Genomic DNA, 27,841 nt, shown 5'->3' with positions numbered 1-27,841 from the left:
CTACACAAATAGCCACAGTTAGACTAACTGAGTGTTCACATGAGACGATAGGGTTGAAATTGATTTCGGAGATAGCTAGGATAAGGTCATGGATAGATTTGAAGGTGGGAATTTTAAAATGGAGATATTTTGGATGGACAGTGAATCTCAGTGAAGGTTGGGGTGATGGATGAGCAAAAAAAGTTTTTTTTTTAATTCATTCACTGGATGTGGGCTTTGCTGGCTGGACCAGCATTTATTGCCCATCCCTAGTTGTGGAGGTGGTGGTGAGCTGCCTTCTTGAACTGTTCCAGTCCATGTGGTGTAGGTAAAATCGGCGTAGAAATGAAAGCAGAAAATTTGGGAAAGCATCACCCATGGACAGAGAAATAGATTTAGTGCTTCAGGTCGATGACCTTTCCTCACCCAATGCCTCTATTTATAATGTCAGGATCCTGTTGTCTTTTTAACCACTTTCCCAAACTACCATGCCACCTTCAATGACCCAGGTCTCAATGCCTTTAGAATTGTACCTATTAGCTTATATTACATTTCATTATTTTTACCAAAATGTATCACTGCACACTCACTGCATCAGTCATCTGCCACTATCTGCCCATACCCTGTCTATATTTTCTTGAAGCCTATCACTATTCTCCTCACAGTTCCGAATACTTTTTGTGGTGTACATCAACTTTTTTTATTCTTTCACTTTCATTTTCGTGGGTGTCAGCTAGTCCAGCATTTTTATTGCCCATCCCTAAGGGCCCTTGAGAAGATGGCAGTGAGCTGCCTTCTTGAACTGCTGCAATTATCTAAGACTTAAATGTAGGAGGCATAATGGAGTAGTTTACAGATGAAACAAATAGTTGATTGTGGAAAAAAAGCTGTAGACTGCAAAGAAATGTCAATGGACTGGTCAGGTGGGCAGAAAAGTGGCAAATGGAATGCAATCCAGAAGTGTGAAATAATGTATTTGGGAAGGACAAAACAAGGGAATAAGTGAGTGTAGAGGAACAGACGAATCTTGGAGTGCATGTCAAGAGATCAGGTCAGGTGGATAATCTAGTTAAGAACGCATACCAGATACTTTATTTTATTAGCCAAGGCACACCTTATAAGAGCAGGGGGTTTTATGTTGGAAACGTACAAAACACTGGTTAGGCCACAGTTAGAATACTGCGTGCAAAAGCAAACTGCTGCAGGTACTGGAAATCTGAAATAACAGAAAATGCTGTTGACCTGAAATGTTAACTCTCTTTCTCTCTATAAATGCTGCCTGACCTGAGTATTTCTAGCATTTTCTCTTTTTAATATGCCTAACATGCTGGCCACTGTATTCCCGGGGAACGGGGACCGATTGCAGGAGAGACCCAATCAACAATACAGGTCCAGAGTGAGTGCCAGCAGATTCATCCCCGTTAAGCGGGCCGGTTCAGCTCTTGGGCCCAGCCCGGCTGTGCCATCTCACGTCGGCTACCACCCACCTCGGACTCCCGCTTACCAGAAGCCGGCGTTGACGCTCAGGTACAGGAGCAGGCTGTGCAGCGGCCTCTCCCACACCAACACGCTCTGCCAGTAAGTCAGCACCGGCTCGTAGTGTCCCAGGACGCGGAGTAGCTGCTGCTGCCGGAGATGATGACTGGGGTCCGGCTCTGGGTCTGAACCCGGAGTCCGTTGGCAGCCGACAGGCCCTCCTGTCACTGTCCTTGCATCCATCTTGGTGACGGGCTGCCTGGATACTGAATATTAATAAGCAAACATGAATATTAATCAGAAAACATGAATATTAATCAACAACGTAAATACGGATGAATCGTTTCGTCACGTCCGTAAACATAGATTAAGTTGTAAATGCACATGGGTAGCGGCTTTACTTTCTGCGATGTCCCAGAGCACCCGCCCTATATTCGAAATGAATCTGAGTTAATTCGGATTAACGAGACTGGATCAACTGCACAATTCCCGATTATCCCTACTCCGGTTGCTCGGTTTGTGCGCATGCGCTAGCCGGGCGACGGGGTTTGTGCGCATGCGCTAGCCGGGCGGCGGGTTGTGCGTATCCTTGGTGGCGTTGGCGGGACGAGCGGCGGCGATGCCTCGGGAAATTATAACGTTGCAGCTCGGCCAGTGCGGCAACCAAAGTAAGACAGCGGCTGGTTCGAGGAGGGCGCATTGTCGCCTGGGGGTTGATGAGTGAGCCAGTTGGTTACAGGGCCATTCATGCCGTCTTCCTGTCCCACTGTACAGGAGGTGGTGCGGGCCTTGGCCTGTCCGGACACTCTGGCCTGGAGATGTGGCCGAGAGGCCGCTGCGGTGTTCAGATCTGGCCGTCACTTCAGGAGGTAATTTGGTACCGCGCATCGGCCCCACTACCTGTGGGGAAGGGCCCAGTGTGAAGTGGCGTCTCGCCGCAGTCCGGCAGAGTCTCCAGCAACTGCACTCTGACATTGTGACTACCTTCGGTGCACCAGCTCTCCTGGACTTGGTACAAACTCTCGATTCGAGGCAAATCGCTTCTAAACCTCGACAGCAGCCTGTGTGTTTAAAGCGGATTTAGATTAGAGTTCCGAAGAAGAGTATAATCTGTTTCAAACGTTAACTCTTCCTCTTTACACCAATACTACCAGACCTACTGAGTTCCAACACTTTGTTATTTAGGATAGAAACTCTGTCTTTGTGTTTCACAGCTTTAAAGCAAACGGAGGAGATAATAGTGACCAGAAGGTTGGTCAAAGTTATTGGGTTTAGATAAGAATCTGAAATGAAGCGAACATAGAAAATAGGAACAGGAGTGGGCCATTCGGCCCCTCAAGCCTGCTCAGCTATTCATAATGATCATGGCTGCTCATCCAAGATAGTAGCCTGCTCCCGCTTTCTCCCCATATCTTTTGATCCCATTCGCCCCAAGAGCTATATCTAATTCCTTCTTGAAAACATACAATGTTTTGGCCTCACTACTTTCTGTGGTAGCGAATTCCACAGGCTCACTGCTCTCTGGGTGAAGAAATTTCTCCTCATTTCAGTCCTAAATGGTCTACCCCATATCCTCAGATTGTGACTCAAGTTCTGGATTCCCCCACCATCAGGAACATGCTCCCTGCATCTTCCCTGTCTAGTCCTGTCAGAATTTTGTAGGTTTCTATGAGATCCCCCCTCATTCTTCTGAACTCCAGCAAATATAATCCTAATTGACTCAATCTCTCCTCATATGTCAGTCCCACCATCCCAGGAATTAGTCTGGTGAAGAAGGTGAAGAGGCAGAAGATTTAGCCAGTTTAAGGCACAGCCAGAACATGATGTACAAGACTCTGCAGTCTTGGATGTAGGGAAGAGGGAGTGAGGGTCATTGCAGTAAACGAGTCAAGAGGTGACAAATACCTGAGAGCATTTTTATATTTAATGACTTGTTCATTTTTTCTTATCCTTTTCCTCAAATCCATCCCCCCCACCCCCCACAGGGCCGCTCGTCACTTGTTTTTATGTTTTGCTTTCATGAGTGCTGACCCTTGTCCTGCTATCTTACTTTGTCTCAGCACTTTCTGGAATAAAGAACTCAATACCATTAACATTCCCTTTGTCTTGTGTCCATGACATCTTTGTCAATTTCTCCTAAGCTGTCACCTATCTCTGACCTTCTACCTCATTCCTCCTGTTCCATCCTCTCTTTAACAGTATAAAATCCATCATATTTCTACTTCTCTTTAGCTCTGAAGAAGAGTCATATGGACTTGGAACGTTAACTCTGTTTCTCTCTCTATGGATGTTACCAGACCTCCTAAGTTTTTCTGTTATTTTCTGTTTTATTTCAGATTTCCAGCATCTGCAGCATTTTGCTTTTAGCCACCCTTTTGTAATGGCTATGTTCATGTTGTGACTTTTGGACAAACAGGATGCCAGATCTGAACACAAGAAAAGGCAACAGGAGAAGACCATATGGCCTGTTGAGTCTCCTCTGCCATGTAATATGATCATGGTTGATTTTGGCCTTCAATTTGACTTTCCTGCTTTCTTCCCCTACCACTTGATTCCCTGAGAGCCCAAAATTCTATCTCAGTCTTAAATACATTCAGTGATAGTGCATCCACAACCCTCTGGAGTAAAGAAGTCCAAAGATGTTGACCCTTAGAGTAAAGAAATTTCTCATCATTCTCAGTCCTAAATGAGTTGCCCTTTATCCTGGAAATGTGTTCCCTTGTTTTAGATACGCCAGCCAGGGGATCTCTCTCTATGCTGTCAAGCCCTTTCATAACCTTGAATGACAGGTGATCTCATTGAAATACTCTTCTAAACTCCAGAGAGTATAAGCCCAAACCATTCAGCCTCTCCATTAGGACAACACACTCATCCCAGGAGCCATTCCAGTGAACCTTTGCTGTACTGTCTCCAGGGCAAGCATATCTTCCTTTAAATATGGAGACCAAAATTGCACCCAATATGTTAGGTGTGGGATCACCAAAGCCCTGTACAGTTGTAGCAAGACTTCTTCATTCTTGTACTCAAATCCCTTTTGGAATAAAGACCAACATGCAATTTGCCTTCCTAATTGCTTGCTGCACCTGCATGCTAACTTTCTGTGTTCCTTGTACGAGCACACCCAAGTCTCTTTGAACATTAACGTTTTTAGAAGGTGTGAAACTTGTAAAATATTCTGCTTTTTTAAACTTGCGACTAAAGTGAACAACCCCACACATCCCCATATTATACTCCATCTGCCATCTTGTCCACTCAGCTAACCTGCCTGTATCTCTTTGCAGCCTCTGTGTCCTCACCGCAGCTTACCTTCCCACCTGGCATGGTATCATCAGCAAACTTTGATACATTACGCTCTGTCTCTTCATCTAAGTCATTAATGTAGATAGCAAATAGCTGAGGCCCCAGCACTCATCTTTGCAGCACTCAGCCTGCCAATTTGAAAGTGCCCTGTTTATGCCCACTTTCTGCTTTCTACCTGTTAACTAATCTTCTATCCATACTAATATAGAACCTCCAACTCCATGAGTCTATCCTGCCGATTTACCTTTTGTTTTGCACCTTAAGTGAATGAGTGCATAAGTCACCTCGTCTGATGATTTACATCCCGGGTTGCTAAAGGAAGTGAGGGTGGAGATAGTGGAAGGGATTGCTTTTTAATCTTTCAGTTGTTCCTAGATACAGGGAAAGTGCCAGAGCATTGGAGGGTGGCTAATGTGACACCTTATTCAAGAAAGGGTGGAAAGACAGTCCTAGCAACTATAGGCTCATCAGTTTAGAATAATCAAGGAAAATAATCAACAGGCACTTGGAAGAGGTTTGAGTTAATTATGGAAAGCCAGCACGGATTTGTAAAAAAAAGATTATGCTTCACTAATTGAAATTTTTGATGAAGTAACAGAGAAGGCTGATGAATAGAAAGCAATGGATGTTGTCTGTATAGATTTTAAGAAAGCCTTTGACAAAGTAGCATATAAAAGGCTGATTACCAAAATTGAGGCTCGTGAAATAGGCGTGTCAACTTGGATAAAAAAATATTGGCTTGGGGCAGAAAACAAGTCATGGTAAATGGTTGTTTTTTAGATTGGTGCTGGTCAACAGCACTGGGGCCAGTGATTTTTATATATGGATGATCGCGGCATGTAAGTTGACCATTGAAGGTTCAAAAAATCCTTCCAAAAATGGGGATTGACTTATACACCCGAGTATAAAATGTGAACCCTCTGTGTTAGGGTAGTGGTCATTATTTTGAAATGTAAAGAAAACACCGGCAGCTGTCAAATTAATCACCTTCAGCAGCCGAAGCAAAGAGTTCATCGAATTCATCCTGAGTCACTTTGGCCATAACATCGTTGTTCGGATCCCACTCTGGATCAGATATGGCACTTTTGGCTTCAGAATCATCCCTCCACAACAAATCACACTCCACTCCATCCATTAAATTGGATATTCTACATTTTTGAATAATCTGATGACAGTTTGTGCATCAATAGCATCCTACTATTTGATGATGAAGCCACACAAAACATCAAGCATGCATATGTCTACTCTGTGATCATTTTTTCTCCATCAACCATTCACCAACTCCATTCGGCTTGAAAATGATCCTTGAATGGTTTGTTGAGAGTCACATCAAAAGGTTGAACTATGAGCGTTAGACCTTCTGACATAACAGCAACATGGGTGATATTTCTTTGCAGACCCCTCTTGATGTTATCAATTATGTGGGATCTAAACATGTCCCACACTAATAAGCTGCATTATTTGTGTAGGCCACTGGGTCACTTATTTCACAAATTATTGATCCACAAATTCACTCCATCCTCATCCATCCACCTCATCATGGACACACACAAAAATTCCTCCAGGGAACTCAATTTTCGGTTTTCTAGTGGGCTTTAATTTTGTTCCTTCGGGCCAGTACCACAGTGAGACTTATCATATGTCCTGTAGTTTTCACTAGAACTGTTTTCGAACATTTCCACTCCGCAGTTCAGTTGCTTGGCATATTGAGATTTGTGTTGCCGATGTGACATAGTGAGTACATCAGACTGTTTTTGCCACAGTCTGGTGATAAATTGGTGGAAACCAGTCGTTTTGGCATCGAGATTTCTTGGTAGTCTCTGAGCGATCTTGGTTTTCTTCTGCAACTCTAGATGCTTTTGTTCCATAAAGCAGTTAACGCCAACTAGTTGTTGCTCTGAAATTTTTGCTGGCTTCGGGCTTTGATTCGGCCCACTTAAGTGCGTATTGCATTTCTGGTGACAATGTAACCATTCCGATGATTTTTTGAGGACCCGTTCCAAGACATGCTTCTCACGATCAGGCCAGTGGTTGGTCCGTGTTCTCATGGCTTCTTGTGCATCTTTAGGGCAACTACTTCTTCCATTCTCGCACCAGTTTTTTTACTACCACCAAATTCCCTGCTGCAGCACATTTATTGGATGAGTTAGCAAATGTTATAACTTTTAGCTTGAAACCAGCTATGCCCTTAATTCTTTTTGCAGGAGGACCCATTTCTGTTTGTTGACCTCCGTGTACAGTATGCTCTGTGTCGGTGTGTCTTAAATTCCCACACATCATCTTGGCCTACTTGATCCCATGTGCCGACTCCTAATGTGAGTATAGGCCTAAACATGCATTCTGGCACCAGGAAAATGGGATCCTATTATACACTGGATCGACTTGTATGCTGTGATCTACAGTAAATAATTTGGATATTGGAATACAGAGTAAAAATTCAAAATTTGCTGATGTAGCAAAATTGGAGGTGTGGCTGACACTGAGGAGGATACGAATTGACTACAAAAGGACATAGATGATCTTGCAGAATGGGCAGACAAGTGGCAGATGGGATTTAATACAGAGAAGTGTGAGGTGATGCACTTTGCCAAAAAAGATATTGAGTTGCAATGTAGACTAAATGGCACAGTTCTAAAATGTGTGCAGGGACAGTGGGAAATGGAGGGGGGTGGGGTTCATGTCCATAGATCTTTGAAAGTGACAGGACATATGCTTTGCTAACTGCTCTCTCAATATTGTAATTTGTGCTTCATAAATAAATATAGAAACAGGAAAGTTATGCTAGACCTGCATAAAGCTCTAGTTAGGCCACAGCTGCAGTATTGTGTCCTCATCTGGTGGTCACACTTTAGGAAGGATGTGAAATTCCTTAAGAGAATGCAGAGAAGATTTAACAGGACATTTCCAGGAATGGGGGATTTTAGCTACAAGGTTAAATTGGAAAAGCTGAGTTTCTTCTTGGGGCAAAAGAGATTAAAGGGGCATTTGATAGAGGTGTACAGGATTTTGGCCAGTTAAGATAAAGTAGATAAAAGAAAGCTGTTCCCATTAGCTAATGGTAACAAGGACCAAGGGACACGGATTTAAGACAAGAGAAGGGTGGATGTGAGGAAGAAATTTTTTATGCAGCGAGTGGCGATGACCTGGAATTCCCTGCTAACAAGGGTGGCTGGAGTGGAGCCTAGTGATTTCAAAAGGAAATTGGATGGCCACCCGAGTGAAATAAACTTCATAGGACCACGAGGATAGAGGGTGGGAGGGAATGGGACTGATTGGATTGCTTTAGAGAGAGCTGGCATAGACTCAATGGACTGAATGGCCTACTGTGTTGTAATGATTCTTGACTGTTTGCTTCAACCACTCCCTGTGGTAACAGTTCCACATTCTCACCACTATTTGGGTAAAGAAGTTTCTTCTGAATTCCCTATGGATTTCTTGGTGACTGTTTTATATTGACCTGTAGTTATGCTCTTCCCCACAAATAAACATTCTCTATCCACTTTCACTATTTTAAGAATTTTGATGAGATCACCTTTCAGCCTTTTCAAGAGAAAAAAAAAGTCCCTACTTTGTACACTCAAAATTCTGAATTAGAATGAGCGAGTAATGCTCTACTTTCTGTAATTCTGAATATTTTGAAAATGCATTGATACAGAACATAGATTAAAGTCCCTTAGCACTTCGCAGGTGTGTAATCAAAACTGTGGATACCCTGCCAAAGAAAAATAGAAGCAGGGGTGACAAAAAGCTTGGTGAAAGAAGTGAGATTTTGGGAAGATTTGTAGGGAGGTGGAGGGGCTTAGGGAATCAATTCCAGAACATGGGACTGAAAGCACAGCCACTGTTGGTGGATGAAGACAGTGCAATGCACAGTGCTCGCGAGATGTAGGAATAGGGAATCTGGGGAAGGATTGCAGGGCTGGAGGAGGTTACTGAAATGGGGAAGGGTAAGGCCCTGCAAGGATTTAAACATGAGAATGAAAATATTAAATACGGATGCAACCTTGCTTCCTCTGCAAATTAATTTTAATAACAATGGAACCTTTTCCAAAACTGTGACCTTTAGCATGTGGCAAGTCTCTTTGGAAACCAAATCACTGAATTGTAGTGGGAACGATGTAGGTTTTTTCCCAAACCGTTCTAGCTAGCCCAACATCGAAACTGTCTACTGAGGGCAGTGCTGAAATTGCAAGTGGTTTTGCAAGGGGAAGGGGTGGAGTGGGGTTTAGTCATCACCACCACTCCTATTAATGAGAGCGCTTGACAAGTCTAGACAGCAATGTCTGTATGAAGAATGTGATACTTTCATGGAAAGATAAGAAAATTCCCTCATATTAAAACTTCAGATTATTTTGTGATTTAAAAATTTCTTGCGGCAAATGTCACTTCTGTAAAGTACAAAATAACATTGGAACAGAATTGGAGCTTTATTTATTGTACCAAAAATCAAATTTCATCTAGATATCAAGATGTAACTTTAAGGGCTGCTCTCATTGTGATCTTCATGTGTTTTCACAGTTGGATTTGAGTTCTGGAAACAGCTTTGTGCAGAACATGGTATCAGCCCTGAAGGGATTGTTGAAGAATTTGCCACTGAAGGCACTGACAGGAAGGATGTCTTCTTCTACCAGGTATGGCTATTAGTCACCTTCTAACTGTACATCATACAAAAAGCAAGGCAGCCTCTGCTGTGAACATCAACGGCTCCTCTTCCCATTCTTGGTCAGGGAGCTCTGGTATTCCCCCCAAGGATGTATTCTTGGCTCCTCCTATTTCTTATCTACATGCTACCCCTCGCAACATCATCCAAAAACACAATGCCAGATTGCTCATGCATGGTGATGACACTCAGCACCATCTGTCTCATTCCCTCCACTGTCAATAAATTGACAGACATAAATTGACTGGTCTGACATCCAGTCCTGCATGAACAGAAATTTCCCCCAGTTAGAAAGACTAAAGTTATTGTCTTTGGTTCCTGCCACAGATTCCACCCCCTTGCCTCTGACTCCATCCCTGACAACTGCTTGTGCATATGCTATTCACATGCAGTGTCATATTTGACGCCAGGGTGAGGTTTCACCCACATATTTACATCCTCATTAAGGCCACCTGTTTGCACCTCCATAACATCACTTAAGTCCACCCTGCCTCTGCTCTTGAAAAGCTCCAGACTAGACTATTCTAACTCACTCCTGACCTGTTCCCCACACTTTACCTTCCGTAAACCTGATGTTGTGCAAAACTCTGTTGTCTGTGTCTTAACTCGCCACCAAATCCCATTCACCCATCATCCCTGTGTTCACTGACCTATATTGGCTCTCCCTCCGCCCCTGCCCCACACCAGGTTAAGCAACACCTTGCTTTTAAAATTCTTATCCTTCATTTTCAAATTCCAACATGGTCTTATCGCTCCCTATCTCTCCATAAGTCTGGTCATTCAGAAACAGTTAAATGCCTTTGAATATCAAGGGGCAGCAGGTTCTCTCTTGTTGGAGATAGCATTTGCCTGGCACTTGTGAGACACAATGTTACTTGCCACTTACCAGCCCTAGCCTGAATGTTGTCCAGATTTTACTGTAAACGAGCATGGATTGCTTCATTATCTGAGGAACTGCGAATGGAACTGAACATTGTGTAATTATCAGTGAACATCCCTACTTCTGACCTTATGACAGAAGGAAATGTATTGTTGAAGCGGCTGAAAGTGGTTGGGCTTAAGACCTGAGGAGCTCATTCAGCTAAATACCGTGTCTTTTAATTAAGATATATTTGGGAAATGTTCCCTAATGCAACAACCACTTGCATATATAGAAGGTCTTTAATGTAGTAAAACATGACGTACTTCACAGGAGTGTTTCCAAACAAAATAAGTGGATATCAGGAACAAAAACAAAATTTGCTGGAAAAACTCAGGTCTGACAGCATCTATGGAGAGAAAGACAGAGTTAACATTTCGAGTCCATATGACTTCTTCAGACCTAAAACAGCTGTAAGTGGATATTAGGGCAGGTGACCAAAAACCTGGTCAAAGCAATAGATTTTAAAGAATGTTTTAAAGGAGGGAAAGAGATGATGAGGTTTGGGATGGAATTCTAGAGCTTAGGGTCAAGGTAGCTGAAGTCACGACCAGTGATGGAGTGATAAAAATTGGACGTGCAAGAGGCTAGAGTTGGAGCAGTACAGAGATCTCCAAGGGCTATAGGCCTGAAGAAGGTTACAAAAATAGGGAAGGGATGAAGCCACGGAGGGATTTGAAAAAAGAAAGGGAATTTTTAATTCCATAACAGCGCACACCAAATGGATTGCAGGCAACTCAGCATCATCTTCTTGAGGGCAATTAGAGATGGACAGTAAATGCTGGCCTTGACAATGATGCTTACATCTCTTGAATAAATTTTTAAAAAATTGTTGCCAGACCAGGAACTAATGTAGATGAGCAAGTGCAAGTTGATGAGTGAACGTGTCATGATGCAAGATAGGATATGGGAAGCAGAATTCTGGATGCGTTGAGGTTTACAGATGTTGCAAGATGTAAAGCTGGCTAGGCAAACATTAGGATAGTCGAGAATCGAGATAACAAAGGCATGGATGAGGATTTCATCAGCAGATGAGCTGAGGCAGGAGTGGAGATGGTTGATGCAATGGTGGTGGTGGTTTAAGTCCTCAGTGATGGAGAAATTGTGGGGGAAAAAAGCTCAGCTCAAGGTCAAGTATTCATACTTGCAACAGTTTGGTTTAGCCTCAGACTCTGATCAGAGAGGAAGATGGAGTCAGTGGCTAGGGAATGGAGTTAGTGGTGGGAACCAAAGGCAATGCCTTCATTCTTCACAATATTTAATTAAAGGAAATGTATGTTCATCCAGTACTGGATGACAGATTAGTAATGTAACAAACCTGAGATAGGTAGAGAGAGTTGGCGACATGGCTCCAGTGTCGTCAGCATGCATGTGGAATGTGACGTGTTTTCAAATGATAACACAGTTCATCCTGCTACCTTAAGAGCTATGGAACCAAGGCAGGTAAATGGAGATAAAGATGTCAATCAGCTATGATTGAATTGAGTAGCAGAACAGACCCGATGTCTGAGTGGTTTACTCCTGTTCTTATAGATAGCAAGATGAGTCATGCAATGACATCAAGCCTCATGCCTGCAAAGTAGTTGGGGCAAGTTTGTTTAGGTTACTGTCTGGCAAAGTAGCTTCACTGACTAGCTAGTGGATTTAGTTACTAATTAATTACATTTCAGTTAGTCGTTGGATTAAAATTGTTCTGTATTATCAAAATCCCACTGTGCTAATTCTGGCCAAAATGGAATCCAAATGGAAAGTGCTGGAATTACTCAACAGGTCAGGCAGCATCTATGGAGAGAGAAACATTTAACATTTCAGGCTGATGAACTTCCATCAGAATATCATCTAGCCAGTTGAATGCAATGCCTTGGCTGGTTTTCATCAGATTTCTGGCAGATGTGGGATGGCATTCAGTATAAATTGAAAACTTAAACTGTGAAGGCTTGTTCTGATACCCAATTCAGCTTTATAAATGGGATGGAATTTTTCAACTACTTTTTTTTTTAAAAGGCGAGGGATGCAAAAGTGTAATTAGTCACTTCACAAATGAATTGTTTGCATCTAAAATGCTCTGAAATAGTCTGTATCAACAGATCCTACCACTGAAAGGAAACGAGTTGTCAAATGTTGATGAAATGTGAAGTGTTTACCAGGAGAGGGTGCCGTAGAGCACAAGTATTTCTTTTGATACTAGGTTCAACAGTGGCTTTCTACCTTTCATGCAATTACATCCTGGCCCATTTATATATTTTTAAACCTTTATCGTTAAGTTTTTAAGCATTAAGTCTCCAGACCTGAGCTGTGGCTGAGAGCTGTGATTTGTGTTTAATTTCTTGGTTTGCAAAGCAATGGTGAAATATCTTGGCCACGAATTTCTGCATTTTTCTCAATCGGTGATCCAGACACACATTGAGAGAGTTTTCAGAGGTGTTTTTTGCTCAAGTTTCCACTCAAACTCATTAGCATCTCGACAGATATAAAATTTTCCATGAACCAACACAATCGGATGGTATTTTAGAATGCAACTTTATAATCAATTTTTTGCCTTAAAGATATCATTCCATTTGAGTGGTAACGTGGGACAATTTCATTAGTACAGCTAAAGGGTTTATCACAAATAAATAAATATGCTTCATCCAATTTTAAATAACTGAAAATGGCATTAAACAATATAGTACTTCTTAGTAATTACATTGGTGTACAATAGACAGTTTCTTAGTAAATTATAAAAAGAGCTAAAGGTTAAAAACATGCTTGTTGTATCCTTGCACCTAAAGTTAGCAGCTTAGTTTAAGGAGCCTTCTCGAAGGGCCACAAACGAGCACAATTAGTGGAAACTCTCAAGTTTTGAATGCAGTCTGGGGGTGTGTCCTTTTTTGTGGGCAAATCCAGTTTCCAGCACAATTAGCGCAAAAGATCATGGGAAGTCGATTTGCGCTGAACATAATTTGCAGTTAAAGCTCCATAAACTTTTGTACCGATTTGACTACTTTCAAACGAATGGCACGATCCAGAGGAAATCATCCCCCATGTTTCTCGAGCTAACCTCCGGAATGTGTTGGAAAATGATGGCTCCAATTTTAGGAATCGTTATTGTGCGGTAAATTTTAATCTTCCTTAATATGTTAAGGCCCCTTGGGACATAGACTGTGAACAGAATTTGGGACCTGAGTCTCACCACACTCGAGTTTGTTCACTAGTTTATGTACTGATACTTCAGCAATATAATCCAATGCCTGGAATGGCTTTGTTATGATAATAACTGCCCTGGATTGCTAGCACAAACACTTAATACAGTTTTAAGTCAGCATTTTTGAAAATCTAAATGTGTTTACCCTGTCCACCTTTTAAACTTACATTCTGTTTTGCCTGATGTATAATTCAAATAATTTTTTCTGTCTAATACTTCATTTGCCTAATTTAACATTTTCCCTCAATTTTGTGATTCTGTGAAATAATCTTAAAATCTTTTTCTTAATTGGTTTCTTCCTTCTACTCCAAGTCTGTCTTGGGGGTGAGAGGACCATCAAAACTGGTTGCCTAGGTGAGTTTTGTAGTAAATGAGAAACCAAAATAATAAGAATTGACATGACCACAGGAACATTCAAGTTCACCTTTACATATGAGAATACAAACTGGGAGCATAGTAGGCCACTTGGCCCCTCAAGCCTGTCCACCATTTAATAACATCATGGCTGATCTGATTGTAATCACAACCCCAAATTCCCACCTACCCCTTTAATCTTTTACCCCCTTGCTTATAAAGAACCTATCTACCTGTGCCTTAAAAATATTCAAAGACACTGCTTCCACCATCTTTTGGGGAAGAGGGTTCCAGGGTTCGCGACCCTTTGAGAGGATAAGTTTTTCCTCATCTCTGTCTTAAATGTGCAACCCCTTATTTTCAAACAGTAACCCGCCCCAGTCCTAGGCCCTGGCTCAGACATCCACCCTGACAAGACCCCTCAGGATCTTATATGTTTCAATCAAGTCATCTCTTACTCTTCTAAACTCATGTGGATACAAGCCTAGCCTGTCCAGCCTTTCCTCATAAAAGAACCCTCCCATCCAGGTATTAGTCTAGTAAACATTCTCTGAAACGCTTCCGATGCAATGCCTTAAATAAGGCGAGGAATATTGTGCACAGTACTCCAGATATGGGCTCACCAATGCCCTATATAACTGAAGCATAACCTTCCTACTTTTGTATTCAAATCTTTACATACGAGCATACGAATTAGGAGCAAGAGTATGCCACTCGGCCCCTTGAGCCTGCTCCACCATTCAATAAGATTATAGCTGACCTGAATGTAACCTCAACCCCACATTCCTGCCTACCCCGATAATCTTTCACCCCCTTGCGAATCAAGAATCCATCTAGCTCTGCCTTAAAAATATTCAAAGACTCTGCTTCTATTAACTTTTGAAGAAGAGAGTTCCAAAGGCTCTCAGCCCTGTGAGAGAAAAAGATTCTCCTCATCTCTGTCTTAAATGAGCGACCCCTTATTTTTAGACAGTGACCCCCGAGTTCTAGATTCTCCCACAAGCGGGAACATCCCCTCCACATCCACCCTGTCAAGACCGCTTAAGATCTTAAAGGTTTCAATTAAGTCGCCTCTTACTCTTCTAAATTCTAGTGGGTTCAAGCCTAACCTAACACATTTGACACAAATGTGTTAAACCAAGCCACGTCTGCCATTGAGATGGCAAACTTGTCAGTTCCAGGAGGCCACCTGCAACGAGGTGAGCTAACTTGATGAGCTTAAGGTGAATAGTGCTTACTAGACATGTTTTCCTAATCCTGAGCTCTCTTATCAAAGAGTGCATTTGCACTTGCACATTAGGCATGCTAGTCTAGCAGTTATGGTACTGGACTAGCAACCTAGAGGTTTTGAGTTCAAACTCCATCATGGTAAATTATGAAATCTTGTTTAATAAATTTGGTAATTTATGAGAAAGCAGCAGAAAAAATGAACACGTTGCAAAAAAAAACTGGCTCACAAATGATTCCAGACCAACATGGTATTTACCTTGTGATCCTCTCTTGCAAACCAGTCAGCTCAGAAAATTTTACCAACCTCTGAAACAAATTAAAAATATATATATAAAACTAATCATTACATGGATCTAATTTTTGCTTTATTCGTTGTTTTTACAAAAAACATTGATTGCATCTGACTCTCCTTTATGATTCAATGTGTGGCTGTTTTTGTTGTGGTAAGTCTAATGTATGTTTGTTTAGGCAGATGATGAGCATTATATCCCAAGGGCTGTGCTATTAGATTTGGAGCCTCGTGTGATTCATTCCATCCTGAATTCACCCTATGCCAACCTGTACAACCCAGAGAATATCTACCTGTCGGAGCATGGCGGAGGTGCAGGCAACAACTGGGCCAGTGGCTACTCTCAGGTACACTCATTGTTTAAAATGGTAATAAAACTACAACTTAGAAGCAAGCCATTCAACCAAACCGATCCACATCCAAGTTTACCCTCCACATGAGCAAATGATTTTAATCACATTTGGCCACCCTGTTCCACATCCCTTCATCAGCTTTTCCTTGTGTGTGTGGAGTTTTTCCTGTCCTTTGTTCCAAATTCCTTGCATTTAATTTAGAAGTTGTGCCCTGTCATTCTAGACACCTGAGCCACTGTAAAATAATCTGTTTCTAGCTACCGTTTCATTCTTCAATCATTTTAAATACTTCTGTTAAGTTGCTCTATAATATGTTCTGCTAAAAGTCTTTCTCCCTATTTATATTTCCTCCTTTCAAGTAAGTTTCTTGAGAATCAACATTGTGCTTTCTCTAAAGGTTTAATATCCTCAGTGGCATGGAGCCCAATACAGCACACAGTATTTACTCTAAGTGAGATCTTAAGTTTTACTTTGGCTTATCATTACCTCTTGGATTTTATATTCTATATCGCTTGATGTTTCTTATGCTCATATAGGAAATTGATAATTCTATTTGATTTTTTTTACAACCTTTTCCAACTTCAGCTCTCTTTAATGTCCCGTGAACATATACCCCTAAATCGCATTGCTCTTCCCCAACATGCAACTATATCCATTCACAAGAATCTATTCCTCTAAGTTCCTCTGCAGAGCTCTGAATTGTATGATTCGTTATACATCTGATGGCGACTGCCAGATGGCTTGCGTGTGTTGTATTTGCTTGGCATCCATCCTGTGGCTGGCGCAGACACGGTGGGCTGAATGGCTTCTTTCTGCACCATAACTTTTCTACGGTTCTGTAAGTGGGTGTATTTGACTTTCATGGTCGGTCAGCTCCTTTGTGAGAGAAGCCCTTTATTTTAAGAGTTGTGGTCATGTCTTTTCTTCTTGCTTTGAATAGGGTGAGAAAATCCACGAGGATATTTTTGATATTATTGACCGAGAGGCAGATGGAAGTGACAGTTTGGAGGTAAGTCCTTGCTTTTAGTCCTTTTTTAGATACTCCGTTGATCTTTGTACAATAATTCTTAATAAGCTGTGTGATTTATCAGCAGTCACCTCATCAGTTGCCTGTTTAAACATTTCAATCAACTAGATTCTTGAATTCTTTAAAAGCAAAGCCTTCGTGGTGTGAGAGTTATGGGAAGACCCAGTTTTGTAAGCACTAGTCAGCCTTATGATTGATATGCATAGAGTCTCCACCCAACCTTGTGTTTCAAATCTATTAAACCTGTGACACAGTAACTAAAATGAGGCAAAAGTACTATTTATTGCCTCATCCATGAGATGATTTTTTTTATTATTCATTGGATGTGGGCGTTGCCGGCTAAGCCAGCATTTATTGCCCATCCCAAATTTTTAAGAGTCAGCTACATTGCTGTGGGTCTGGAGTCACATGTAGGGCAGGCCTGGTAAGGACAGCAGATTTCCTTCCTTAAAGGACATTAGCAGACCAGATGGGTTTTTACAACAATTGGCAATGGTTTCATGGTCATCATTAGACTTTTTATCAAATTCAAATTCCACCATCTGCTGTGGCAAGATTCGAACCCTGGGTCTCTGGAATATTAGTCCAGTGACAATGCCACTATGCCACCGCCTCCCCATAGTTGGCCAAACAAGCACTTGGCTGAGTCAATAAACATAAGAAAAATCGTAGGCTGCCCTTGGGTATATCACATGTTTTCTAACAGAATCCTGAACCTTATGATCTTGAGACCAACAAACATATCCTGACTTCAATTTGCAGTGATGTTCTACTTTTGACATGAGCCATTTATACACAGTACTCTGAGCACATAAGAGGTGTAGACATTTCGCAGTTGGAATGTGCAAATTGAGTTTATTTGTTGAGTCTGTTATAATGCTCTGTATTTTCTGTACTAAGCTATTATACCCATCTATTCAAACTGCAGTAGCTGCACAGTGTAATTTCCATTTTAGTCAAGGTGAGTGATGTCAGTGCAGGACAGTGAACACTGCAGTATTATTATTCAATGTGAAGATTTGACATATTTAGATCAGGTATCGGATGGCTAGATGCAGAGTTAAAGTCTTAGTCTATCTTAATAACACCCTCAAAAAAACATACCCGACCATGCCATTATGAATGTTCCTGCCTAGTTTAACTAAAAGCCACAGAAATCAAGAATAAAAAGTAGTTTTTTAGATTCTTTCACAGGATGTGGGCATCGCTGGCTAGGCCAACATTTATTGCCCATTCCTCGTTGCCCTTGAGAAGGTGGTGATGAGCTGCCTTCTTGAACCGCCGCAGTCCATGTGGTTTAGGCACTTCCACAGTGCTGTTAGGGAGGGAGTTCCAGGACTTTGATGCAGCGACAGTGGAGTCAGCAGCTGGGTGGCCCTGGGGCCCTGACAGACCCAAACTGCGCATCAGTGAACAGGTTATTGCCGTGTAAATGCCACTTGATAGCACTATTGACAATACCTCCCACCGCTTTAAGACCATAAGACGTGGGAGCACAAGTAGACTGTTCGGTCCATCAAATCTACTCCACCATTCAATGAGACCATGGCTGATCTGATAATCCTCAAATCAACTTTCCTGCCATTTCCCCATAACCCTGGATTCCTTGACTGATTAGAAATCTGTCTCCCTCAGCCTTGAATATACTTAAGGACCCAGTCCCTCTTGCCCTTTGCAGTAAAGAATTCCACAGATTCACTACCCTTTGAGAGAAGAAATTCCTCCTCATATCTGTCGTAAATGGGCGACCCCTCACTCTGAGATTATGCCCTCTGGCCCTAGACTTTCCCACAAGGGGAAACAACCTCTCAGCAAATACCCTGTCAAAGCCCCCTTAGAATCTTATATGTTTCAATAAGGTCATGTCTCATTCTTCTAAACTCCAGTGAGTACAGGCCCAACCAACTCAACCTTTCCTCATAAGAAAATCCCTCCATACTCGGGATCAACCTAGTGAGCTTTCCCTGGACTGTCTCCAATGCTGGTATATCTTTCCTTAGATAAGGAGACCCAAACTGTTCACAGTATTCTACGTGTGGTCTAACTAAAGCCTTGTATAATTTTAGCAAGACTTCCCTATTTTTATACTCCATTCCCTTTGAAATAAAGGCCAACATTCCATTTGCCTTCCATAATTACCTGTAGAACTTGTATGCTAGCTTTTTGTGATTCATGCATGAGGACCCCCAAATCCGTCTGTGCTGCAGCTTCCTGCAGTCCTTCTCCATTTAAAAAATATTCTGCTCCCCTATTCTTCCTGCCTAAATGCATAACCTCACATTTTCCCACATTGTATTCCATCTGCCTAGTTTTTGCCCACTCATAACCTGTCTATATCCCTCCGTAGACTCTTTGTGTCCTCCTCAACATTTGCCTTCCCACCTATTTTTGTGTTATCCGCAAACGTGGTGTTAGTACATTCATTTCCCTCATCCAAATCATTAATATATATAATAAATAATTGTGGCCCCAGCACTGATCCCTGTGGCACTCCACTAGTTATAGGTTGCCATCCTGAAAATGCCCCCTTATCCCAACTCTCTGTCTTCTATTAGTTAGCCAATCTTCCACTTCGTTTGTCAGAAGGCTTTTGACAGAGTCCCCCAAGGAGGTTGATTAGCAAAGTAAAAGCACATGAGGTAGGAGACAATATACTGGTGTAAATTAAGGATTGGCTAACAGGCAGAAATCAGAGTAGGAATAAGCGGTTCATTCTCGCATTGGCAGGCTGTGACTAGTTGGGTACGGCAAGGATCAGTACCTGGGCCTCAGCTGCTCACTATTTATCAATGATTTGGATGTGGGGACCAAATGTAATATTTCAAAGTTCGCGAATGATACAAAGCTAGGCTGGAATGTGTGTTGTGAGGAAGATGTAAAGCAGCTACAGGAGGATTTGCACAGACTTAGTGAGTGGGCAGGAACATGGCAGATGGAATATAATGTGGAAAAATGTGAGGTTATTCATTTTGGTAGAAGGAACAGATGTGCAGAGTATTTCCTAAATGGTAAGAGATTAGAAAGTGTAGATGTGTAAAGGGACCTGGGTGTCCTTGTCCATAAGTTGCTGAAAGCTAACATGGAGGTGCAGCCTTATCGCAAGAGGATTTGAGTACAGGGGTAGTGAAATCTTCCTTCAATTGTATAGAAGCTTGGTTAGACTGCTCCTGGAGTACTGTGTGCAATTTTGGTCCCCTTACCTCAGAAAGGATATTATTGCCGTAGAAGGAATGCAACAAAGGCTCACCAGACTTGTTCTGGGGAGAGATTGGGGAAACTGGGCTTGTATTCTCTAGAGTTTCTAAGAATGAGAGGTGATCTCATTGAAACCTACAAAATACTTAAAAGAATAGATGGGGTAAATGCAGGTAAGATGTTTCCTCTGGTTGGGGAGTCCAGAACCAGGGGCCACAATTTCAAAATGCAGGGGAAGCCACTTAGGACCGAGATGAGGAGAAATTTCTTTACTCAAAGGTTTGTGAATCTTTGGAATTCTCTTCCCCAGAGGGCCGTGGAAGCTCATTGAATATGTTTAAGGTAGAGATTGGTAGATTTCTGATTTACAATAACGTAAAGAGTTATTGGGATAGTGTGGGTAAAAGGCATTGAAGTGTTCAATTAGCCATGGTCGTATTGAATGGCGGAGCAAGCTCAATGGGCTGAATGGCCTTCTGTTCCTATGTTCCTAAACCTAAGAGCTCCTTTCAAGTGAAACCACAATTTACTTATACAGTATACCAAATTGAAAGATGTATTAGTTGTTCATGATGTGATCTCTACAATAGGGAGTGTTGTGACATAGCAGTTGGTAAAGACTGAGTTGTTTAAATCCCAGAGGGAAACTTGAACAACCGTCATAACCTGTATTTTCAATTGGTATGTTTGAGATGCAGCTCTGAATTCAGGAATATAATCACCAATCCTCAAGGGTTTTTTTTATATAAAACTAAATTAAACATTTATTAATTTACCAAGAAATTAAACACACACGCATGTCTACAAATTATTACCATAATAACTTTTAAACAAATCCCCAAATTAATCACTCCCAGGTAAATCTTCACCAAGGCAACAATAACCCACAGACTTTAAACAGACATGAGGCAAAGCACATTTGACCGTACAAATTCGAAATGAGGTTCCTTTGCAAACAGAGCAAAAACAGAATTACCTGGAAAAACTCAGCAGGTCTGGCAGCAACGGCGGAGAAGAAAAGAGTTGACGTTTCGAGTCCTCATGACCCTTCGACAGAACTTGAGTTCGAGTCCAGGAAAGAGCTGAAATATAAGCTGGTTTAAGGTGTGTGTGTGGGGGGCGGAGAGATAGAGAGACAGAGAGGTGGGGGGGGGGGGGGTGTGGTTGTAGGGACAAACAAGCAGTGATAGAAGCAGATCATCAAAAGATGTCAACGACAATAGTACAATAGAACACATAGGTGTTAAAGTTAAAGTTGGTGATATTATCTAAACGAATGTGCTAATTAAGAATGGATGGTAGGGCACTCAAGGTATAGCTCTAGTGGGGTTTTTTTTAATAATGGAAATAGGTGGGAAAAGGAAAATCTTTATAATTTATTGGAAAAAAAAAAGGAAGGGGGAAACAGAAAGGGGGTGGGGATGGGGGAGGGAGCTCACGACCTAAAGTTGTTGAATTCAATATTCAGTCCGGAAGGCTGTAAAGTCCCTAGTCGGAAGATGAGGTGTTGTTCCTCCAGTTTGCGTTGGGCTTCACTGGAACAATGCAGCAAGCCAAGGACAGACATATGGGCAAGAGAGCAGGGTGGAGTGTTAAAATGGCAAGCGACAGGGAGGTTTGGGTCATTCTTGCGGACAGACCGCAGGTGTTCTGCAAAGCGGTCGCCCAGTTTACGTTTGGTCTCTCCAATGTAGAGGAGACCACATTGGGAGCAACGAATGCAGTAGACTAAGTTGGGGGAAATGCAAGTGAAATGCTGCTTCACTTGAAAGGAGTGTTTGGGTCCTTGGACGGTGAGGAGAGAGGAAGTGAAGGGGCAGGTGTTGCATCTTTTGCGTGGGCATGGGGTTGTGCCATAGGAGGGGGTTGAGGAGTAGGGGGTGATGGAGGAGTGGACCAGGGTGTCCCGGAGGGAGCGATCCCTACGGAATGCCGATAAGGGGGGTGAAGGGAAGATGTGTTTGGTGGTGGCATCATGCTGGAGTTGGCGGAAATGGCGGAGGATGATCCTTTGAATGCGGAGGCTGGTGGGGTGATAAGTGAGGACAAGGGGGACCCTATCATGTTTCTGGGAGGGAGGAGAAGGCGTGAGGGCGGATGCGCGGGAGATGGGCCGGACACGGTTGAGGGCCCTGTCAACGACCGTGGGTGGAAAACCTCGGTTAAGGAAGAAGGAGGACATGTCAGAGGAACTGTTTTTGAATGTAGCATCATCGGAACAGATGCGACGGAGGCGAAGGAACTGAGAGAATGGGATGGAGTCCTTACAGGAAGCGGGGTGTGAGGAGCTGTAGTCGAGATAGCTGTGGGAGTCGGTGGGTTTGTAATGGATATTGGTGGACAGTCTATCACCAGAGATTGAGACAGAGAGGTCAAGGAAGGGAAGGGAAGTGTCAGAGATGGACCATGTGAAAATGATGGAGGGGTGGAGATTGGAAGCAAAATTAATAAATTTTTCCAAGTCCTGACGAGAGCATGAAGCGGCACCGAAGTAATCATCGATGTACCGGAGAAAGAGTTGTGGAAGGGGGCCGGAGTAGGACTGCAACAAGGAATGTTCCACATACCCCATAAAGAGACAGGCATAGCTGGGGCCCATGCGGGTACCCATAGCCACACCTTTTATTACCCAGGGTAATGCTGTGGGCCGCAGGGTTTGGATCCCACCATGGTGAAATTCGAATTCAATAAAAATCTGGAATAAAAGTCTGATGACGACCATGAAACCATTGTCAATTGTCATAAAAACCCATCTGGTTCACTAATGCACTTTTAGGGAAGGAAAGCTGCCGTCCTTACCTGGTCTGGCCTACATGTGACTCCAGACCCACAGCAATATGGTCTGAACAAGGGCAATTAGGGATGGGTAATAAGTGCTGGCCTAGCTAGCGATGCCCACATCCGATGAACGATAATTTTAAAAAAGGAAATCTAGGTGAGATGAAGCTGAAGAATTCTGACCCACCTGTCCAGAAATCAGGAGGGAAGGCAGAGGAAAATACTGGTTGCCAGAAGTCTGATATAAAGGCAGGAAATACTGGAAATATGGTTGAAGCTCAAGGAACAGCACCTCATTCTTCGATTTGGGCTTCTTGACTCAACCATGAGTAGATTATAGATTATAAACTCGGGCTCCATTTTGTTTCCTTTTCTTTTTTGCTGGTTCATTTTTTCTTGTTTTCTTTCTTTATTCCTTCACTTTGCATTCGAATGACTGCTATCCAGACAGTCATGTCTCATCTCAACACATGTTTTGTTTCTTTACCCATTACCAATTTTTTTGGCTTTTATTCTCCTCTGCCCGCCACCCTATGACAGACCTTCCCTTTTGTTTTTTCTTCCCCTCCTCCCTTTCAGTTGCTTAAAACATATTAAATTTCCATCTTTCCTCAGTTTTGATGAAGGGTCATCGATCTGAAGCATTAACTCTGTTTGTCTTCACAGATGCTGCCTGACCTGAGTATTCCAGAATGTTCTGTTTTTATTTATCCTACATCTCCTGGTTAGAATTTATTTGGATTCAGTTTAGCCACAGTTTTTAATCTTCAAAACAACAATAAAATCTTAAACAAAAACAAAAATACCTGGAAAAACTCTGCAGGTATGACAGCATCTGCGGAGAGGAACACAGTTAACGTTTCGAGTCCGTATGACTCTTCAACAGAACTAAGAAAAAATAGAAAAGAGGTGAAATATAAGCTGGTTTAAGGGGGGGGTGGGACAGGTAGAGCTGGATAGAGGGCCAGTGATAGGTGGAGATAACCAAAAGATGTCATAGACAAAAGGACAAAGAGGTGTTAAAGCTGGTGATATTTTCTAAGGAATGTGATAATAAAGGTACAGATAGGCCTAGTGGGGGTGGGGTGGGGGGAAGGGTTCGAAATAGGCTAAAAGGCAGAGATAAAACAATGGATGGAAATACATTTAAAAATAATGGAAATAGGTGGGAAAAGAAAAATCTATATAAATGTTTGGGAAAAGGGGGGATAGGAAAGGGGGTGGGGATGGAGGAGAGAGTTCATGATCGAAAATTGTTGAACTCAATATTCAGTCCGGAAGGCTGTAAAGTGCCTAGTCGGAAGATGAGGTGCTGTTCCTCCAGTTTGCGTTGAGCTTCACTGGAACAATGCAGCAAGCCAAGGACAGACATGTGGGCATGAGAGCAGGTTGGATTGTTGAAATGGCAAGCGACTGGGAAGTCTGGGTCATGCTTGCGGACAGACCGAAGGAAAATTAATAAATAAAAGGTGTGGCTATGGGTACCCGCATGGGCCCCAGCTATGCCTGTCTCTTTATGGGGTATGTGGAACATTCCTTGTTGCAGTCCTACTCCGGCCCCCTTCCACAACTCTTTCTCCGGTACATCGATGATTACTTCGGTGCCGCTTCATGCTCTCGTCAGGACTTGGAAAAATTTATTAATTTTGCTTCCAATCTCCACCCCTCCATCATTTTCACGTGGTCCATCTCTGACACTTCCCTTCCCTGCCTTGACCTCTCTGTCTCAATCTCTGGTGATAGACTGTCCACCAATATCCATTACAAACCCACCGACTCCCACAGCTATCTCGACTACAGCTCCTCACACCCCGCTTCCTGTAAGGACTCCATCCCATTCTCTCAGTTCCTTCGCCTCTGTCGCATCTGTTCCGATGATGCTACATTCAAAAACAGTTCCTCTGACATGTCCTCCTTCTTCCTCAACCGAGGTTTTCCACCCACGGTCGTTGACAGGGCCCTCAACCGTGTCCGGCCCATCTCCCGCGCATCCGCCCTCACGCCTTCTCCTCCCTCCCAGAAACATGATAGGGTCCCCCTTGTCCTCACTTATCACCCCACCAGCCTCCGCATTCAAAGGATCATCCTCCGCCATTTCCGCCAACTCCAGCATGATGCCACCACCAAACACATCTTCCCTTCACCCCCCCTTATTGGCATTCCGTAGGGATCGCTCCCTCCGGGACACCCTGGTCCACTCCTCCATCACCCCCTACTCCTCAACCCCCTCCTATGGCACCACCCCATGCCCACGCAAAAGATGCAACACCATCCCCTTCACTTCCTCTCTCCTCACCGTCCAAGGACCCAAACACTCCTTTCAAGTGAAGCAGCATTTCACTTGCATTTCCCCCAACTTAGTCTACTGCATTCGTTGCTCCCAATGTGGTCTCCTCTACATTGGAGAGACCAAACGTAAACTGGCCGACCGCTTTGCAGAACACCTGCGGTCTGTCCGCAAGAATGACCCAAACCTCCCTGTCGCTTGCCATTTTAACACTCCACCCTGCTCTCTTGCCCATATGTCTGTCCTTGGCTTGCTGCATTGTTCCAGTGAAGCCCAACGCAAACTGGAGGAACAACACCTCATCTTCCGACTAGGGACTTTACAGCCTTCCGGACTGAATATTGAATTCAACAACTTTAGGTCGTAAGCTCCCTCCCCCATCCCCACCCACTTTCTGTTCCCCCCTTCCCTTTTTTGCCAATAAATTATAAAGATTTTCCTTTTCCCACCTATTTCCATTATATAAAAAAAAACCCCCACTAGAGCTATACCTTGAGTGCCCTACCATCCATTCTTAATTAGCACATTCGTTTAGATAATATCACCAACTTTAATTTTAACACCTATGTGTTCTATTGTACTATTGTCGTTGACATCTTTTGATGATCTGCTTCTATCACTGCTTGTTTGTCCCTACAAACACACCCCCCCCCTCCACCTCTTTGTCTCTCTATCTCTCCGCCCCCCACACACACACCTTAAACCAGCTTATATTTCAACTCTTTCTTGGACTCGAACGCAAGTTCTGTCGAAGGGTCATGAGGACTCGAAACGTCAACTCTTTTCTTCTCCGCCGATGCTGCCAGACCTGCTGAGTTTTTCCAGGTAATTCTGTTTTTGTTTTGGATTTCCAGCATCCGCAGTTTTTTTGTTTTTATCTCTGTGTTTAATTGACTGCCACTGCTCTTCAAGAAATGCCTACCTCCTTGAAGAAGTTCTGTTCCTCTCTGCGACAAGATTTCCGTATCTCTCTGTTGTCTTGCTCACCTTCCTTGCTTTCCATTTCCCTCCTAGTGTTTGACAAGGTGTTTACTAAAACCCGCTTTCACAGCCATATCTCCTTTCTCAGTGACTGTCTCCGTCTCCGACTTACCCCACGTGGATTTCAACTGAAATTCCACCCCTCATGTTTCGAACCCACCCAGGATTACAGGTATCTCCGGGACATAAAACGTTTCTCGGACTGCTGTTCCCGTCACATTCTGAAATCCACACTCAGTGCCATGCGCCGCCATATGAACACACTCGACCTCTCCCTCCAGCAGCACCGCCGTACCCTTTTTCAAAGCTGCGCGTGCCCCCAGTTTCATTTTATCCTTCGGCTCATCCGACGCCTCAACAAGAAACTTTTTTTCTCTTTCTCTCAAGTGCTAAGGAACGCAAGCTGCAACAACTCATTGACAGCAACACCCATCTAGGACCCTCCACCCCTGCCTGTTCCTCCGTCCCCACCCTTTCCAACCCCAGCCGTGTATTCACTATACCCCCTGACCTTCCCCTCTCCGATGCTGAACGTTCAGTGCTCAGCAAAGGACTTAGTTTCATACCCTTACGCCCTCACCTCAATGAATTTCGGGCTCGGCATGATGCTGAACTCTTCTTCCGCCGTCTTCGTCTCCGGGCTCACTTCTTTGGGCAGGAGTCCTCTCCCAGTTCAACGGATCCTTTTACCCGTCTCCAATATTCTCCCTCCACCTGGACCCCTCCCTCTGGATTCTTACCTTCTCTTGATCTTTTCATTGAGAACTGTCGGCGCGACATTAGTCGTCTCAATTTCTCTGCTCCTCTCACCCATTCTAACCTGTCTCTCTCTGAACTTACTGCACTCCATTCTCTCAGGTCCAACCCTGACGTTGTCATCAAACCCGCTGACAAGGGTGATGCTGTTGTTGTCTGGCGCACTGACCTCTACCTCGCGGAGGCTGAGCGTCAACTCGCAGACACTTCCTCCTACCTCTCCCTGGACCATGACCCCACCACTGAACATCAAGCCATTGTTTCCAGGACTGTCACTGACCTCATCTCCTCTGGGGAACTCCCTCCCACAGCTTCCAACCTGATAGTCTCCCAACCTCGGACGGCCCGCTTCTATTTCCTACCCAAAATCCACAAACAGAACTGCCCCGGTAGACCGATCGTCTCAGCTTGTTCCTGCCCCACAGAACTCATTTCTCGTTATCTTGACTCCCTTCTCTCTCCCCTTGTCCAGTCCCTTCCCACCTACATCCGTGATTCCTCTGACACCTTACGTCACATCAACAATTTCCAGTTCCCTGGCCCCAACCGCTTCCTCTTCACCATGGACGTCCAATCCCTCTACACCTCCATCCCCCACCAGGATGGTCTGAGGGCCCTTAGCTTCTTCCTCGAACAGAGGCCCGAACAATCCCCATCCACCACTACTCTCCTCCGTCTGGCTGAACTTGTTCTCACGCTGAACAATTTCTCCTTCAACTCCTCTCACTTCCTCCAAATAAAAGGTGTGGCTATGGGTACCTGCATGGGCCCCAGCTATGCCTGTCTCTTTATGGGGTATGTGGAACATTCCTTGTTGCAGTCCTACTCCGGCCCCCTTCCACAACTCTTTCTCCGGTACATCGATGATTACTTCGGTGCCGCTTCATGCTCTCGTCAGGACTTGGAAAAATTTATTAATTTTGCTTCCAATCTCCACCCCTCCATCATTTTCACATGGTCCATCTCTGACACTTCCCTTCCCTTCCTTGACCTCTCTGTCTCAATCTCTGGTGATAGACTGTCCACCAATATCCATTACAAACCCACCGACTCCCACAGCTATCTCGACTACA

General features: G+C 43.4%; 3 protein-coding genes across 10 annotated transcripts in view; 1 reads left to right on the top strand and 2 right to left on the bottom strand.

Annotated features, from left to right (window-relative positions):
• retreg3 (reticulophagy regulator family member 3) overlaps positions 1-2,653 on the bottom strand; it is a 49,126-nt gene extending 46,473 nt beyond the window's left edge. Inside the window, exons 1-3 of one of the 4 annotated variants that reach the window (XM_041173319.1) lie at positions 2,612-2,653; positions 2,440-2,516; positions 1,484-1,721 (exon numbers count right to left, since the gene is read on the bottom strand). In XM_041173319.1, the coding sequence (XP_041029253.1) occupies positions 1,484-1,698 (215 nt within the window). In that variant the 5' untranslated portion in view covers positions 1,699-1,721; positions 2,440-2,516; positions 2,612-2,653. Of the gene's footprint in view, positions 1-1,483; positions 1,722-1,856; positions 1,995-2,355; positions 2,566-2,611 lie in introns of those variants that run through there. The other 3 variants (XM_041173321.1, XM_041173320.1, XM_041173318.1) reach the window with 3 other exon arrangements.
• cntnap1 (contactin associated protein 1) overlaps positions 1-27,841 on the bottom strand; it is a 1,152,571-nt gene that overhangs the window by 534,309 nt on the left and 590,421 nt on the right. The window lies entirely within an intron of this gene.
• The window catches only part of tubg1 (tubulin, gamma 1), a 76,352-nt gene continuing 50,482 nt past the window's right edge, over positions 1,972-27,841 (top strand). Inside the window, exons 1-4 of the mRNA XM_041173322.1 lie at positions 1,972-2,123; positions 9,274-9,386; positions 15,571-15,738; positions 16,685-16,753. Of these exons, the coding sequence (XP_041029256.1) occupies positions 2,075-2,123; positions 9,274-9,386; positions 15,571-15,738; positions 16,685-16,753 (399 nt within the window). The 5' untranslated portion in view covers positions 1,972-2,074. The remainder of the gene's footprint in view (positions 2,124-9,273; positions 9,387-15,570; positions 15,739-16,684; positions 16,754-27,841) is intronic.

The sequence above is a fragment of the Carcharodon carcharias genome, chromosome 23 (assembly GCF_017639515.1).
Source record: "Carcharodon carcharias isolate sCarCar2 chromosome 23, sCarCar2.pri, whole genome shotgun sequence".
Classification (NCBI taxonomy): Eukaryota; Metazoa; Chordata; class Chondrichthyes; order Lamniformes; family Lamnidae; genus Carcharodon; species Carcharodon carcharias.
The sequence above is the reverse complement of the archived record's forward strand: the minus strand, read 5'-3'. Positions and strand labels throughout refer to the sequence as shown.